Genomic DNA, 18,353 nt, shown 5'->3' on the forward strand with positions numbered 1-18,353 from the left:
TCTGGTGCACACTGTTAACTTCTGGCTTTTTCTTTCTTCCATGGGCAGGTCTTGTAGCTCTTTGTCAGACTTTGGGAGGGAATCCTGCTTTCTCCAGCACCCTGCTGCACCTGGATCTTAGTAAGAACCCAGGGTTGCTCTCCACCGATGATGCAAATGTAAGTTCTCCATTCAGAAACCAAGCAAGGCAGTACCCTCGGATCCCTATCTGTAAAACTTTCCTTTTCTTCTGTTTTTGCCCTACAGGCCCTCTACATGTTCCTGGCTCAGCCCAATGCACTAGTGCACCTGGACCTCTCGGGTACAGACTGTGCTGTGGACACTGTAAGGTTCCCTTACTTTCTGACACACTTAATAGCATAAATGTTAGCAAACATTTGTAGCTCCCATGTTCAAAAAGACCTGAGCAGACTCCTCCGAGACAGCTGGGGAATGGCAGTGATGATAGAGAAGGAAGAGGATGTTAGGGTCTGATTACCTTAATGATGATGGAGGATACAACTGATGATGGTAGAGGAGGATGAGAATCATAGAAATTTAAAAAAATAAATAGATAATAGAGAAGGCGTTTGAGGATACAAGACAATGAGGATAATTGAGGATGGTTGTGCTAGAGGATGATAACGATAAGGTCTACTGAGATTGATATATGTTGAGATCTGCTATTTGTGTAGACCTTAATATATTCTAAGGCATCCTGGTTAAAGGGACTTGATAAATGCAGGAGGCAAATAGGAATGTTAATAGAGAAGGAAGATAAGAGAATGAGGATTATTATAGAGAATGATAATAGTAGGAAGAGGAGGAAAGTAACGATAATACAGGGACTAGGGGGTACTCCATGAAGTTAGCAAGTAGCACATTTGAAACAAATTGGATAAAATTCTTTCACTCAAAGCAAAATTTAGCTCTGGAATTCATTGCCAGAGTATGTGGTTAGGGCATTTAGTGTGGCTGGGTTTAAAAAAGGTTTGGCTAAGTTCCTGAAGGAGAAGCCATAAACTGCTATTCACTCAGAAGTTGGCCTGTGACCTTCAAATTAGTCTGTGTCTGGATGAGAACTCTGAATCCACACGGCCCAACCTCTACATACATCCTCAGCCAAAGTAACAAAAAATGACTCCAACACGGCATCAGTAGCATGGGATCTAGTTAGTTTGGGATCCTGCCAGGTACTTGTAATCTGGATTGGCCACTGTTAGAAACAGGATGCTGGGCTTGATGGACCCTCAGTTTGACCCAGTAAGGCAATTTGTTATGTTCTTAGAAAATGATAATGATTGTCGAGGAAGAGGATTCTAATGATAGTTCCTGAACATACCCAGATCAGTCCAGAAAAGTGGGTTGTGTATCCCTACCAGCAGGTGGAGTCAGAGAACAGTTAGAACTTTGGGCAGTGCTACATAACGAGAATGCCACCTGCAGTCCCTCAGTATTTCTCTGACTCCAGCAGGTGGTAGGGTGCATCTCCTGCAGTCTTTGTTTTTTTCAGGGTAGTTAGGAAATTTGTTATTTTATTTTTCCTTCTCGTTTGCTTCCTGAGGTGTTAGGCACCTTGGTGGGCCATCCCTCAGTGGAAGCCGGGCGTCTGGGGGGTTTAGACAACCCTGACTGTGTTTCGCCCGCTCCGTCCCGGGGTGTATAGGCTGGGGGCTCCTGGTCTTCCTACCCCCGAAACTGCTCCCTCGACCACTGTTAGTGCAGGCTTCAGTAGTTTATGGTCGCGAGGATCCCCATGACCCAGGTTTTGGGGCAGGGGTGGCGCCGGTTCCAAGTCTGGGGGTCGGATCTGCGCAGCTCCCGGGTGTGGATCCAGACCAGAATCCTGATCCGGTGGAAACTGATACGGATGATCCTGATGGGGATGACCTCCCTCCGGTGGAGGGTGATGATCCTACTGTTGTCCGCCTGTTTAAGCGAGATGAGCTTTGTCCGCTTATTCCCCAGGTACTGGATGTCCTCGGTCTTAAGGTTACTCAAGAGGATTCCGATAATGAAGGGGTTAATCCTATTCTGGATGGCATTCGGGGACCATCAACAGCTTTTCCACTGCCTAAGAAAGTCCGAAAGCTGGTGACCCATGAGTGGGATACTCCGGATGCGGGCTTAAAGGTGGGCAAGGGCGATGGGAAAGCTCTACCCGCTGTCGTCAGAGGTGCTGGACCTGCTGAAGATTCCGAAAGTGGACGCGGCCATCTCGGCGGTCACAAAGAAGACCACGATACCCGTGGCGGGATCTGCCGCCTTAAAGGACATGCAGGACCGAAAGCTGGAGATCCAGTTGAAGCGGGTTTTTGAAGTGGCCGCTTTGAGCCTTCGAGCGGCACTCTGCGCTAGTCTTATGCAATGAGCGTGCCTGTGCTGGGTCCAAGAGGCGAGTACTAATGTGGTGGACGCCGACAGTGGAGCATTGCAGCTGGCCCATTTGGAAGCCAGAATTGCGTATGGAGCAGATGCGCTATACGACCTCGTTCGGACCTCGGCTCGGTCCGTGGTGGCAGCTCGTCGCCTTCTCTGGTTCGGAATTAGGCAGCGGACCTCTCCTCAAAATCCCAACTTTGTAACCTTCCCTTCAAGGGCAAGCTTCTCTTTGGGGAGGAGTTGGATCAGTTGGTCAAGCTCCTCGGGGAGTCCAAGGGCCATAGGGCCAGAGGATAGAAGAGCGACCAAGAAAGTTTTTCCCCCTCGGGCTCATTTTCAGGACTCTCACCGTTTTCGATCTGGCAGATATTCCGCTCCGGCGGTTCCTAAGTCGACACCGGGTCGCCAAAGGTCCTTTTGCGGTGGCCGCTGCTCCAGGAGGGACTCTGGACACCTCAGGGCGGGTAGCAGTAAACCTGCCCAATGAAGCCACGAGCACCCATTCCGTTGTAGAAGCTGTCAGAGGCAGATTATCCGGCTTTTACGCGGGACGGGCAAGAATAACCTCGGATCGCTGGGTCTTGGAGGTGATCAGGGATGGTTACGCCCTGGAGTTTGCGCGTTCAGTCCGGGAAGTGTTCGTGGAGTCCCGTGTGCTCTCTCACGCCAAACGCGAGGCGGTACAAGATACCCTGCAGTGGCTGCTCGACCTCAGAGCCATTGTCCCGGTGCCGGAAGCGCAGCAGGGACGGGGACGGTACTCAGTTTACTTCTTGGTCCAAAAAAAAGGAGGGCACTTTTTGTCACATCCTCGATCTGCAGAAACATAGAAACATAGAAGTGACGGCAGAAGAAGACCAACGGCCCATCCAGTCTGCCCAGCAAGCTACGCAGTTTATCCATTCCATGACTCCATGAGGGACCCTGAGACAACTCAACCGTTGTCTCAGAGTCCCTCATTTTCATATGGAAACCCTACGGACTGTGATGGCGGCGGTTCGAAAGGGAGAGTTTCTAGCGTTCCTGGATCTCATGGAGGCGTATCTTCATATTCCGATCCAGATGAATCATCAGCAGTTCCTGCGCTTCAAGGTCTTGGGTCAGCACTTCCAGTTTTGAGCCCTTCCGTTTGGCCTCGCCACAGCTCCTCGGACTTTCACCAAGGTTATGGTGGTGGTAGCGGCTTTCCTTCGCAAGGAGGGTATTCTGGTCCATTCTTACCCGGACGACTGGTTGATTCACGCCAAGTCTCGGGAGTATTGCGTACTGTCCATCCACACGGTGATGGTCACCTTACAGTCACTCGGGTGGGTCATCAATGTGCAGAAAAGTCATTTGGAACCCACCCAGAAGCTGATTTACTTGGGAGCGCGATTCAATACATTACAAGGCAAGGTGTTTCTGGTGGAGGATCGTCTGCGGAAGTTGCAAGAACAAATTCACGCTCTCCTGTGGAGCGAGCAGCCCACAGTGTGGCATCATCTGCAAGTCCTGGGCTCCATGGCTTCCACCTTGGATTTGGTGCCCTGGGCATTCGCTCACTTGCGACCATTACAACATGCGCTCTTGTCGTGCTGGAGTCCGGTGTTGGAACAGTTCCATCTCCCAATGCCACTACTTCCCAAGTCCAGACTCAGTCTGTTGTGGTGGCTGTCGCTCGACAATCTGGAACGGGGAGTGGACTTGGATCCTCCGGATTGGATAATAATCTCCACCGATGCCAGTCTGTCCGGCTGGGGAGCAGTGTGTGCAGACAGAACCGCCCAAGGGCTCTGGGCTCCGAAGGAGGGGTCCTGGTCCATCAACCGGCTTGAGACAAGAACCATACGGCTGACCTTTCAGGCATTTCTACCCTGGATATGGAACAGCATGGTTCGCGTGTTCTCCGACAATGCGACGACGGTAGCTTACATCAACCACCAAGGGGGCACAAGAAGTCCCGCGGTTGCGCTCGAGGCGTGCCTCCTGTTCGCCTGTGTGGAGTGCCATCTCCAGGGAATTGCAGCTTCTCACGTCGCAGGAGTGGAGAACATGCAGGCCGATTTTCTCAGCAGACAACAGCTCGATCCCGGGGAATGGGAACTGTCTTGCGACGTGTGGAACCTCATTTGCACCCGGTGGGGTGTGCCGCAGTTGGATCTGATGGCAACCAGGGTGAACGCAAAGACGGACAGATTTTTTTGCCGTCGGTGAGAGCAGGGTTCGGTGGGTCTCGACGCGCTGCTGTGTTCCTGGCCCACGGGGATTCTTCTGTACGCCTTTCCTCCGTGGCCCCTCATTGGTCGACTTCTTCATCGCATCGAACTCCATCCCGGCAGGGTGGTTCTGGTGGCGCCGGAGTGGCCGCATCGCCTGTGGTTTGCGGATCTGATTCGCCTGGCCCTAGAGGGTCCATTGCAACTTGCTCATCTATCGCATCTTCTCAGTCAGGGGCCCATATTTTCGGATCGGGAGGATCACTTCTCTCTCGTGGCCTGGCTTTTGAGAGGAGACGTTTACGCTTGAAGGGTTATTCCAAGCAGGTTATTTCCACGCTCCTACAGGCTCGCCGTCCAGCCACATCTATGGCTTATGTTCACGTTTGGAAACTGTTTGAGGCATGGTGTCTCCAATGCTCCTGCAATCCGTTGACGGTGGACGTCATCCGGGTGCTTGAATTTTTGCAGCAAGGACTCGCTAGGGGGTTAGCATTTAATTCCCTTCGGGTTCAAGTGGCAGCGTTGGGCGCCTTGTGGGGTCGGTTGAATGGTGTGTCTCTGTCTATCCGGATATTGCTTGCTTTCTCAAAGGGGTTAAACATCTGCGTCCGCCTGTCCGGCCTTTATGTCCTGATTGGAGTTTGAATCTAGTTCTCCGGGCGCTGTGCGAAGCCCCCTTTGAGCCTCTGCACAGGGCTTCGTTAAAGGATCTGACTTTAAAAACAGTGTTTTTGGTGGCTATTTGCTCGGCCGGCCGGATTTCGGAATTGTAGGCATTGTCGTGCCGCGATCCCTTTCTTCGGATTTATGATAGAATTTCCCTGCGCATGGTTCCCTTGTTCCTTCCCAAAGTGGTTTCGGCTTTCCATGTCAATCAGGCAGTGGATCTTCCCGGTTTACCGCACTGGGCTCGGGATTCCTCTCAGGGCAGGGGCCTTCATCTATTGGATGTCCGGCGTATTTTGCTGCGCTACCTGGAGGTTACTAATAATTTCCGACATTCAGATCACTTGTTTCTCCTGTTTGGGGGGGCACAAACAGGGTGTCAAGGCATCTAAGGCGACCATCTCTTGTTGGATTAAGGAAGCCATCGGCTCTGCCTACATTTCCCGAGGGCGTCAAGTGCCGTTGGGTCTCAGAGCACACTCAACCAGGGCACAAGCGACCTCTTGGGCGGAGTGTCAACTCCTGTCGCCTCAGGAGATTTGTAGGGCGGCAGTGTGGTCTTCTTTACACACTTTCACTAAACATTATCACTTGGACGTTAAAGCTGATGATGAATCCCCCTTTGGTGAGAGTGTATTGCGTGCGGGTCTTTCGGGTTCCCGCCCAGTGTAGGGTGGCTTGGGTACATCCCACTTTTCTGGACTGATCTGGGTATGTTCAGGAAATGAAAATTGGTTCTTACCTGCTAATTTTCGTTCCTGTAATACCACAGATCAGTCCAGAAGCCCACCCCTTTCTTCAGATACCGAAAGACTGCATTGCCTTACGATTTGCTGTTTTTTTTAATTACGGAGCTCCGTGTTGACAGAGTTACTCGATGGAGCAGTTTCTGAGTCTGTTTGTTGAGGCCGCAGGTTGTTGTTTTTTGGTTTGGGTTTCAAACTCGGCTGCTAGTTAGTTCTGTTAGTGTGGGCTTGGGTACAGGCCAATACTGAGGGACTGCAGGTGGCCCTCTCATTATGTAGCAGTGCCCAAAGTTCTAATTGTTCTCTGACTCCATCTGCTAGTAGGGATACACAACCCACTTTTCTGGACTGATCTGTGGTATTACAGGAACGAAAATTAGCAGGTAAGAACCAATTTTCATATAAGGATATTGATAGAGGAGGAAGAGGAAGGATGGTAGAATCACTGATATTTTTGTATTTATTTTTTATTAAAAAAAAAAAAAGACAGTGCTGATGATAGAGTTTAATGAAGAAGACGAGGATAAAAGAAAATAATAATGATGGTGATGATAGAGAATGATATTCTATATCCATTTTCTTGCAGTTATTTGGAGCTTTGATTCATGGTTGTTGCACCCACCTGACCTACCTCAACCTCACCCGAAATGCCTTTTCCCATAAGTAGGTATACATGACCTGAATCCTCATACCCCTTATATTTTATTATTTGTGTGTATCTTTCATTTTACTCTTTTGGCCTTTTGTTTTTCTTGCCTTGTTTCATGATCTGTGTGCAATTATTTTTATCCTCTCATCTTCCTGCTACCCTTAAATTGGATACTGAGTCTTTTGTTTCTCTTTAAACAAGCAATTCGCCATAGTTACATATGTAAGGTTACATAATCCAGAGGTGCCATTTATGGAACACATTTCCAGAGTTTTCTTGGAAATACTCAAAGGACCCTTTAAGCATGTGCAGCAGTTCCCACATTCCCACAATAATGCAATGTGTCTCAGTTCATCATTTTATGCCAAGATCAATGGTTGAAGTTTTTCTCCATGGACAAGCACCTCTCACTAGTGACAATGGTAGAGCATTCGGTTGAAGTCTCCAATCAGATGTTACTTGGCTGTTTAAATCAAATTGCACCAGAGAAGGAGGTATTTCAGTGGAGATCTAGAAATGCCCCTTGGTTTACTCAAGACTTGAAGAATATGAAAAGGGACTTACGTAAATATGAAAGGTACTGGCACAATGCTAACAATAAGGAGAATTTCTTGAGTTTTAATACTTGCTTTTGCACTTATCTGAGCAATTAAAAAAAAAGGGTACAAGCAGGGCTGTATTTGTTACTTTTTAAGAACTGTGGACAGCTCCGGCAGCCTGCAGAGTTCAGTCGCTGCCTCTGCTGACCAACTTCAGCCCTGCACAGCTCAGCTGTTTTTACTTTTTTAGCGATTTTTTTTTTTCTTCAGCGCTGATGCTGTGTTCCAGCGCCTGTAAAGCATGTGGAAAGTCTGCCACACATTTTTCCCGCGGAGACCTCTGTTCAGGGTGCCTACTGGGTGGGGAGGGTCCCTCAACAGTCCCCTCACCCACAGCGACCCCCTCGCCCACAGTTCCCCACCGCGTGGATAGGCCATTCCCAGCCCGGAAAACCGTGGGAATGGCAGATATCTTGGAAGCAGGCTCAAATGCAGAATCGGATGCACAGGAGGAAGGCGAGCCCGATTTTTTTAGTTTCTCCTTTGGATTTGAGCCCCCCTCATGCCTCAGAGGGGGTGCCTGATCTTTCCCGCCCCCCCCCCCCCTCCGGGAAGTCTAAGTCTTGTTTCTCCGCGGAGTTTGTGCTACTTATGCACAAGTCCTATTTAGCCAGCTTACAGCAGGAGGAAGATCCATTCCTGGACCCCCCCTCCCCCCACCAAAAAACCCACAAATTTCTCCTCCGCAACCTCCGCCTCAGGGGACTCCCATTCTCTAAGGAGCATCAGCTTATGCATAGGATGAAAAGGAAATGTACATGGAAGAGCCCTAAGTCCCGCCAGGACCGGGTCCATGTTGGCAGGCATTGCGTTAGAATTTGCTCGAGACCTACCGGATCTTCATCTGGTCTCCCCCTGCGGAAGTCGAGAGGCCTGCGGTCAAACAAACCCTGCGCAGGCTGCTGGAACTGGGGGCCATAGTCCCAGTCCCAGTGGAAGAACAAGGGTCCGGCCAATATTCCATCTACTTCGTTGTGCCCAAAAAGGAGGGCTCCTTTCATCCAATTTTGGATCTCAAGCACATCAACCGGGCTCTCAAGGTTCCCCATTTTTGGATGGAAACCTTGAGGGCGGTGATAGAAGCAGTTCGATCCGGAGAATTCTTGGCCTTGCTATATCTGATGGAGGCCTACTTACACATCCCGATTCGCTGCGATCACCAGCGGTATCTTCGGTTCGAGATACTGGGCCAGCATTTTCAGTTTCAAGCACTCCCCTTCGGTCTTGCCACAGTGCCGTCCACTTTCACCAAGGTAATGGTGGTAGTGGCGGCCACCCTGCGTCAAGACAGAGTCCTAGTCCATCCTTACCTGGACAATTGGCTCATCCCGGCCAAATCAAAGTCTCTTTGCCAGCTGGCGGTCAGCAAGGTCCTGTCATGTCTGACCTTTGTGGGGTGGGTCATCAACTTTCCCAAGAACAAGCTTCAACCTTCCCAGACATTGGAATTCCTGGGGGCGCGATTCGACACTCGAGTAGGCAGGGTGTTTCTTCCGGAGGACCGATAACTCAAACTCAGGGGCCAAGTGCGCAATTTTCTCTCTCTTGCCCTGCCAACGGCCTGGGTATCTCCAGGTTCTGGGATCCTTGGCTTCCACTATTGATCTTGTCCCCTGGGCTTTTGCACATATGCGTCCATTACAGAAAGCCTTGCTATCTCACTGGAAACTGGTATCGGAACAGTTTCAGACGCCCCTGCTGCTCTCCGAGTCTACCGTCACAGAACTGCAGTGGTGGCTATCGCCTGCTCATCTTCAGAAGGGGCTGTCCCTTCTGACACAGCAGTGGATCGTGCTAACAACGGATGCCAGCCTCTCCAGCTGGGGAGCTGTATGCCAGACCCAGTCTGCTCAGGGGTATTGGTCTCCAACCCAGTCTCGCTGGCACATCAATCGACTGGAAGCTCGAGCGGTCCGACTGGCTTTCAAGGCCTTCCTTCCCCTACTCCTCCACAAAGAGGTGCGGGTCCTGTCAGACAATTCCACCAGTGTAGCCTACATCAATCGACAAGGGGGCACCAGGAGTCACCTAGTCGCTCTGGAAGCCAGCAGGCTCTTCGCATGGGTGGAATGCCACCTAGTGCGCTTAGCGGCATCCCATATTGCGGGGAAGGAGAACGTTCAAGCGGATTTCCTCAGTCGCCAGAAGTTAGACCCAGGCGAGTGGGAATTGTCAGATGCAGCGATGAACCTGATCATCCACAGGTAGGGTCCCCCTCACTTGGATCTGATGGCCACCATGACCAATGCGAAAGCTCCTCGGTTCTTCAGCCGCAGACTGGAACATTGTGTGGAGGGGTAGATGCCCTGGTCCTTCCCTGGCACCGCGACATTCTTCTGTACGTGTTCCCTTCCTGGCCGTTAGTGGGCAAAGTACTCCGAAGAATCGAGCTTCATCGCAGGCCTGTCATTCTAGTGGCTCCAGAATGGCCTCGCAGACCGTGGTTTGCGGACCTCATGAATCTAGCCACGGACGGCCTCCTACGCCTCTGTCATCTTTCTCATCTTCTTCGGCAGGGTCCCGTATTTTTCGATCAGGCGGATCGCTTCTGTCTAGCAGCCTGGCTTTTGAACGGTGGAGATTGAGAAAGAAGGGATATAAGGAAGAAGTTATATCCACTCTATTGTGGGCCAGGAAGCCGACTACCTCGCTTGCTTATGTCTGAGTATGGCAGGTTTTTGAAAATGTGTGTGTCGCCTCGCATATCTCGGCTCGTAAGGCTCCGGTTTCCCAGGTCCTTTCTTTTCACCAGAACAGTCTCGCCAAGGGGTTGTCGTTCAGTTCTTTGCGAGTGCATGTCTCCGCTCTCGGTTCCCTCCTAGGCACCATTGACGGTTATTCAGTGGCAGCTCATCCGGATGTCGTCTGTTTCCTCAAGGGAGCCAAGCACTTGAATCCTCCGGTCTGGGTTACATGTCCCTCATGGAGTCTTAACTTGGTTCTCCAAGTTCTCTGTGAAGCTCCTTTTGAGCCCTTAAGGAGGGCTACGCTCAAGGATTTGACTCTCAAAACCGTCTTCTTGGTGTCCATTTGTTCAACCAGAAGAATCTCAGAGCTCCAAGCGGTGTCGTGCAGAGAGCCTTTTCTACGTTTCTCAGATTCAGGGGTATCCCTTAAGATGGTACCCTCTTTCTTGCGAAAGGTCGTGTCTTCTTTTCATGTCAATGAGTCCGTGGAACTTCCGGCTTTTTCTTCGTCAGTAGTAGCAAATACAGCTGGGGTGATCTGCGGCACCTTGATGTGAAACGGGTCTTGCTGCATTACCTTCAGGTTACAAATGAGTTCCAGGTCTCTGAACACTTGTTTGTTTTATGGAGTGGACGAAATAAAGGTAATAAGGCTTCCAAGGCCACTATCGCGCGTTGGCTAAAGGAGGGCTTCTTTGAAGGACCTTACCCTGAAGACAGTGTTCCTGGTGGTGATTTGTTCGGCAAGACAAATTTCTGAGCTTCAAGCTTTATCGTGCGGAGATCCTTTTTTGCGGTTTTCCAATAATGCAGTTTCTTTGCGTGTGGTGCCTTCCTTTTTGACCCAAGTTATTTCAGCATTTCATCTTAGCCAGATGGTGGAATTACCCGGTTTTCCACACCTGATGTCTGATTTGCCCTGTGCAAGGGAGTTTCACCTTTTGGATGTGCGTTGGGTTCTCTTGCAATATCTCAAGGTGACAAATGGATTTCGGAGGTTGGACTATCTCTTTGTGTTATTCAGTGGATCAAAGAACGGTTGCAAAGCGGCTAAGAGCATGGTTGCATGGTGGTTAAAGAAGGCGGTTGTTTCAGCCTAAATTTGTAAAGGTCGATCAATCCCAGAGGGATTACGAGTGCATTCTACTAGGGTGCAGGCAGCCTCCTGGGCGGAGTGTCAATTGGTTTCTCTGCAGGAGATTTGTCGAGCAGTGACATGAACCTCTTTGCACACTTTTACTAAATATTACTGTTTGGATGTTAGGGCCCCAGAGGAGGCTAAGTTTGGTGAAAGTGTACTGATTATGGGTCTTTCGGGTTCCCACCCAGTGTAGAGGAGCTTGAGTACATCCCACTTGTGTGGACTGATCTGGCGAATGAACAGGAAAGGAAAATAGGTTCTTCCTGCTAATTTTCATTCCTGGAATACCAAAGATCAGTCCAGACTCTTGTCCCCATATTTCGAAAAGCCTTCCTGCTTCTGGATGCTGCTGGTGATGCAGAATTTAAATGAGTGCTGCAGAATTTTGAACACGCTTGTACATAGTTCTCAGTTATTTGAAAATGGACGTTTTTTCTTACCCTAAATTAAGGGTTCAGTTTTTGGGGGGATTCCAACTTATTCCTCAGCTTGCTCTAGAGGGAGAAATCCTTTGAGTTTGGGAAGTAGTTATCGTGGCTTGAGTATAGGTCAATACTGAGGGGACTGCAGGTGGCACTCTCAGTTAAGTAGCAGTGCCCTAAAAATGTTTATTCTCTGCCTCCATCTTCTGGTAGGGATGCAAAACCCACATCTGTGGTATTCCAGGTAAGAACCAGTTTTCCTATCCACAGTCCAGATTCTCACAGACAATCAAGTAGCCATGTTTTATATAAACAAGCAAGGTGACAGGCTTAAAAAATGGTATGCAAGTAGGCTATTGGAATATGAAAGTGGGCAGTGAAAAAGGCACTCACCTTACAGCTATTTATCTTCAGGAAAAAGCATTGAGTCAACACCTTCAGCCTCACAGATGGTGTCTCCATTACACAATAGTTTATGTCTCTTTACGTCTTTGTGGAACCAGAAGCTGCCTCTCTGTTGATCCTAGAGACCAGCTCTGAATGCCTTTTGAATTCTAGACCCCTGCCCATCTTGGATAGTGAAGTTTGCAAGGACTGGGTCATTGCCTGTTTCATTAAAGAAAGCCATTGTTTGCATCTGTTACAGGTAAGCAACTTGACTGCGTCCACATGTATACTGCTTTGACGTTCAGCTTAGTTGCAGTTGCTCTCTCCATTTTTGTAAAATGCCTGTTGCTATGAGGACAGATCAGAAATGTAGGTCAGTTAGAGATTCTGTATCTGTACTGATCTGTTTCTCTTTTGATGAGAGAGAGAGTCTCAGTTCATTTGTTTGGGTTTTTTTTCTTTGCAGGAAAATTAAGGATGCTTTGCCATCTTTTAAGCAGTTCTTCAGCAGTGCATTTTCTTTAAATCACATAAACTTATCTGGGATCAAACTACCCATGGATGCCTTGAGGTAAGGTGGTGTGCTGTTCTGCCGAAATGCAGAAACATAAGAAGAATATTTATCTATCTCTTATTTCAAACTTATAAAATGCTCTTCAATGACATGGCCAGAGCAATGAACATCTTAAAAATTGTATTATTGCCAACATCATTATAAAACAACATATACAGAACAAAATACTCTTGTCATTAACAATATCATTAAAAGAACATAACAAGAATATAAAAGGCAATTCATAAATAAAAATTCAATTTCATTTATGACAATACTTGTGTGCATACTTCCAAACACCAGGTCACTGAGACCTCCACCAGTTGACCCAGACCTTCATCAGTTCATTCACATCCTCTACCACTTGCTTCAGACCTCCACCCAAAAACAGCAGACAAAAAAGTCATAAGAACATTACACTTGCCATACTGGATCAGACCAAAGGTTCATTAAGCCCAGTATCCTGTTTCTAGCAGTGGCCAATCCAGGTCACAAGAACCTGGCAGGATCAAGAGGGGTAGAGAGATCCCAAGCTGCTTATCCCAAACTCTACCAGTTGGTGACGTAAAGCCATGCACCATTAGTGGCTCACAAGAGAGGAGGAAGGGAGTGAATTCCAAAGTTCTGCAGTTGCTTCCTTGAAAGTTTTGGATCTAGATTTTTTCAGTGGGAGGGCCTTAAGGGGTGGCATGATCAGATGTTTTTGGGTTGAATGCAAGTTTGGGATGGAGTGATATCTCCTCACTTTCTCTGTCATGCCTTTCTTAGAATTTTGAATTTACTGTGTAGCAAAATAGATAATGGAAAGGTAGGCTAAACTGGTCTTGGGATACTGTGAAAGGATGATTAGTTGACTGATTGATGGATAGATAATGGAAAGATGGAACCTTATCTTGGATAAATGGAGCTACTAGTGAGGAATGATTGCTAAGGATATAGAGAGCTGGGAAGGATAAATTAGAGAAATTAGTGCATGTGCTGCCCTGCTGATGTCTCATCATTCTTATTCTGCACAGGGCACTGTTCCAGGGCTTGGCCTCCAACACTCATATCAGTGATGTGCATTTGGACCTTAGTGGCTGTGAAGTAAGTGAAGCCAGGATGGGCAAGTTAATGTCTGTCACCTTTTCTAGGAGGGAGGGGGCAGAAGATGGGAGTTGAGGGTGGAAAAACATAGTCTGTGCATCAGACTCTGGAGAGGAGAGGGAAGAGGGGGGAAAGGAAGTTCCTGTAGTACCACAGGATCAGGCCAGAGTCCCGCCCAAGGCTGAGTGGTGAGTGTACATTTAGAGAGTCTGTTTGATCCGTCTTTTGTCTGTTGACTTTATTATCTGAAGAATGGCACAGGTTTTTTTTACCTCCGTAGTTTTCAAGATCATTTTATGGTTATATGTTGTTATCCCAGGACAAGCAGGATGCTAGTCCTCACATATGGGTGACGTCACTGACAGAGCCCTATCACAGAAAATTTTCTGACAAAGTTTCTAGAAACTTTTGACTGGCATCCTGAGCCCACTGAGCATGCCCAGCATGCCATGATCCCTCGAGCCACAGGGGTCTCCCTTCAGTCTTCTTTTTTCCGCGCTGCTGTTAGCCTCGCGGTTATAGGAGCCCTATGTGGTGAATATTCACTACAAAAAAAGTTCAGAAATTTCAAAAAAAACTTATCCCACTGTAGGGGTCTCCCTTTTTCCACCGTCAGTGAGTGATTTAAATTTTTTCCGGTCGGTTCCATTATTGTTAAACCTAGTCAGAAGGTCGTCGACGGCTGTCTGGCCTTCGTTATGGCTACCAGTTTTAAAAAGTTCCCGAATTGCTCCCGCACTATGTCCATAATGGACCCACACATCGAGTTTGTACTCTGTCTTGGCGAGAGACATGATGTTTCGACATTCCAAGATGCGCCGAGATGACGCCGAAAGGCAGACGAGCGCGCATGGAAAAAATGGAACCTCTATTCCATCTTCAACTGATGCCGTCGACTTCAACTTCGACACAATCGTCTCCGGCTGGAGCGATTAGAAAAGTTGTCCTAAAAACTAAACGTCGGCCGGATGAAGCAGGTGATCGGCCTTCACCGACCCCTTCACGGTCATTGATAAAGTCTACATCTACCATCGAAAAAGGCGTCGAACATAGACAGAAACACCGTCATTGACATCGGAGGCCTCAGGAATTGGACCCGATAACCAGAGTTCCCTCGACAATTATCAAACCAACTCTGAAGACATCTCGGAGAGAGGAATCTCTGCATCCTTCAAGGCCTTCGACTCCTAGGCGATCCCTACCGATATTGGTGCCGAGAACCGTACCTTCACAGGGACCTGTGGAGATACCGGTATCGCCTTCACTGTCTCCCCCCATAGCTGCTCTGGTTTCACCAGCTATGAGGGCGGAACTGGATGGTTATATCTGCCAGGCAGTTCGAGACGCACTCCATGACATGCCTTCGATGCCAGCACCAATGACGGTTCCACCTTTGATGTCAGTTCCATCGCCGACATTGGTTCCACCCCCGTCACCGGTGTCGATTCTGATACGTCACCGAGTCCATCGCCGGTTCTGGTTCAACCACCGAGGCCATTACCCTCACCGGCACCGATGCCTATACCAATGCTGGTGCCGGATATGTCCTTCTTGGCGCCAATATTAGCGAAGTTGGACACTCTCATCGGTGCCATTCCTGTGCAACCACCCGATGCCCCGACGACAAGACCGATGGAAGAAGAAATAACAAAGGAAGTACCGATGCCTGAACCTACTCCAGGTCCATTGGGAATCTCTCATCCACGGCCATCGTTTTCTCCACTATTTCCATCGAGACCACCGGTGAAACCCTCGATGCCCTCGATGCCATCCTTTCCTCTTCCATCGACTCCTCCTCGTCCACGTTCATCGGACACTTGGGATGATCCAAATACTGACTCTTCCTCAGAGGAAAGAGGGAAATCCCCTCCAGAGGACCTCTCTTTCTCTAATTTCATCAAAGAGATGGCTGATACTATCCCTTTTCAGCTAGTATCTGAAGAAGATACTAGTCAGAAAACTCTGGAAGTATTGCAGTTTGTGGATCCACCTAAAGAAGTCCTGGCAATACCAGTTCACAAAGTTCTTGTGGACTTGCAACACAGGCTATGGGAGCATCCCTGCACCATACTACCTGTAAATAAACGGACTGATGCTACCTATCTGGTCCAGCATATTCCTGGCTTCCAGAAAACTCAACTATCTCACCAATCGGTAGTAGTAGAATCAGCTCAAAAGCGGTCTAAAAGAATTAAACCTCATTCATCGAATCCTCCTGGGAAAGACCACAGGTTTTTGGACACCATCGGCAGGAAAATGTTTCAAGGTTCAATGCAAGTGTCCAGAATTGCGTTCTATCAACTCTATATGACGCAATATCAGCGCAATCTGTGGAAGCAACTTCAGGAGTTATCAGAATCTCTTCCCCAACAATTTCAAGATTCCTTCAACAACATTATCCATAAGGGCCTAGAAGCTGGGAAACATGAAGTTAGAGCAGCTTATGACAGCTTCGAAACTTCATCTAGAATGTCTGCCACAGGCTTAAGTGCCCGCAGATGGGCCTGGCTCAAGGCCTCTGACCTGAAACCAGAAGTGCAAGAGAAGCTTGCTGATCTACCTTGTGCAGGAGATAATCTCTTTGGAGATAAAGTACATGAAGCAGTCTCCCAGCTGAAGGAACATTCGGAAACATTACGTCAACTTTCCTCTGCTCCACCAGAGTCCCAAACATCCACACGAAGACTTCCAAGGAAGGATTCAAAAAGGCCATATTATAGACCATGGAGATACTATCCTCCTGCTACCCATGGAAGGTCATCAAGGCCAGCACAAAGATCGCAGACCCGACAACCAAGAGCACCTAGAGCTCAACCCCCTCCGCAAACAGGCCCGGCTTCAGGATTTTGAAAACTCATCAGAGAACAGAAGCTTACCTACCAATCCGACCCCAAATTTGCCAGTAGGTGGTTGGATCACTTTCTTCCATCACAATTGGTCGCACATCACTACAGACCAATGGGTACGCTCGATAACATCTCAAGGGTACCACCTGGACTTTCTAACTGTACCAAACGATACTCCACCCACCTCGTCTTGGACAGTGAAAAATCAATCCACACTCTTACAAAAAGAATTATCCACCCTTCTGAGAGCCAGGGCCGTGGAACCAGTTCTCTACTCCTGTTACTTCCTCATTCCAAAGAAAACAGGAGGCCTACGTCCCATATTGGACCTCTGGAAGCTCAACAAATACCTACGAAAAGAAAAGTTCAGGATGGTGTCATTGGGCACCATGTTACCTCTACTTCAAAAAGGAGATTGACTCTGTTCTATGGATCTTCAAGAAGCTTACGCTCACATTCCAATTTTCCCTCCTCATCACAAATATCTGCGTTTCTTAGTGGGACATCAACATTTCCAGTACAGGGTGCTACCATTCGTTCTTGCCTTAGCACCTCGAGTGTTCACAAACGGGCGGATTTTAAAAGCCTTGCTCGCGTAAATCCGCCCGGATTTACGCGAGCAGGGCCTTGCGCACCGGCGCACCTATTTTCCACAGGCTGCCGGCGTGCGCAGAGCCCCGGGACGCGCGTAGGTCCCGGGGTTTTCGGAAGGGGGCGTGTCGGGGGCGGGGCCAAACGATGCAGCGTTTTGGGGGCGGGATGCAGCGTTTTGGGGGCAGGCCCGGGGGCGTGGTTTCGGCCCGGGGCGTTCCGGGGGCATGGCCACGCCCTCCGGAACCGCCCCCGGGTCGGGTCTCGGCGCGCCAGCAGCCCGCTGGCGCGTGTGGATTTACGTCTCCCTCCGGGAGGCGTAAATCCATGGATAAAGGTGGGGGGGGTTTAGATAGGGCCGGGGGGGTGGGTTAGGTAGGGGAAGGGAGGGGAAGGTGAGGGGAGGGCGAAAGAAAGTTCCCTCCGAGGCCACTCCGATTTCGGAGCAGCCTCGGAGGGAACGGAGGCAGGCTGCGCGGCTCGGCGCGCACCGGCTGCCCAAAATCGGCAGCCTTGCGCACGCCGCGCATATCTTATAAAATCCAGCGTACTTTTGTTGGCGCACCAGGCGCCAACAAAAGTATGCGAACGCGCTTTTTTTTTTTAAATCTACCCCAAAGTGCCTGGCAGTAGCAGCTGCCCACTTGCACAAGGAAGGCGTGCACGTTTTTCCTTATCTAGACGACTGGCTCATCAGAAGCCAAACAAAACAAGGAGCTTTCAATTCTCTCAAGCTCACGATAAATCTACTCCATTCGTTGGGATTCCTAATCAACTACCAGGAATCCCACTTCACACCATCTCACCTGTTGCAATTCATCGGAGCAGATTTAAACACCATAACATCAAAAGCTTTCCTCCCAAAAGACTGTGCACAGACACTCGCCTCGTTAGCAGGCTCTCTATGCGCACGGACACAGGTGACAGCTCATCAATGTCTCACTCTTTTGGGTCACATGGCCTCCACAGTTCATGTCACTCCTATGGCCAGATTAGCCATGAGAGTCACTCAATGGACACTCAGAAGGCAGTGGATTCAAGCCATTCAACCACTGTCTTATCCAGTTCAAGTAACTCAACAACTACGGTCCTCGCTCCTATGGTGGACGAACGAGGACAACTTTCTCACAGGCCTACCTTTCCAACAACCGATTTCGCAAGTGACATTAACTACAGATGCATCCACCTTTGGGTGGAGAGCTCACATTGGACATCTGCAGACTCAAGGTACTTGGACAAAACTCGAAGCCACATTGCAGATAAATTTCCTAGAGCTTCGAGCTGTACGTTATGCACTGCATGCGTTCAAGGACTGCCTTTCCCACAAGACTTTTCTGATACAAACAGACAACACAGTAGCCATGTGGTACATAAACAAACAGGGAGGTACGGGCTCGTATCTCCTTTGTCAAGAAGCAGCA

The 18,353-nt window shown here is 49.0% G+C and overlaps 1 protein-coding gene across 3 annotated transcripts in view; it reads left to right on the forward strand.

Moving 5' to 3' along the window:
• CARMIL3 (capping protein regulator and myosin 1 linker 3) overlaps window positions 1–18,353 on the forward strand; it is a 96,752-nt gene that overhangs the window by 42,564 nt on the left and 35,835 nt on the right. For all 3 annotated transcript variants that reach the window (XM_029579353.1, XM_029579354.1, XM_029579355.1), the window contains exons 13-17: window positions 49–158; window positions 247–324; window positions 6,558–6,634; window positions 12,323–12,427; window positions 13,426–13,495. In XM_029579353.1, the coding sequence (XP_029435213.1) occupies window positions 49–158; window positions 247–324; window positions 6,558–6,634; window positions 12,323–12,427; window positions 13,426–13,495 (440 nt within the window). The remainder of the gene's footprint in view (window positions 1–48; window positions 159–246; window positions 325–6,557; window positions 6,635–12,322; window positions 12,428–13,425; window positions 13,496–18,353) is intronic.

The sequence above is a fragment of the Rhinatrema bivittatum genome, chromosome 16 (assembly GCF_901001135.1).
Source record: "Rhinatrema bivittatum chromosome 16, aRhiBiv1.1, whole genome shotgun sequence".
Taxonomy (NCBI): domain Eukaryota; kingdom Metazoa; phylum Chordata; class Amphibia; order Gymnophiona; family Rhinatrematidae; genus Rhinatrema; species Rhinatrema bivittatum.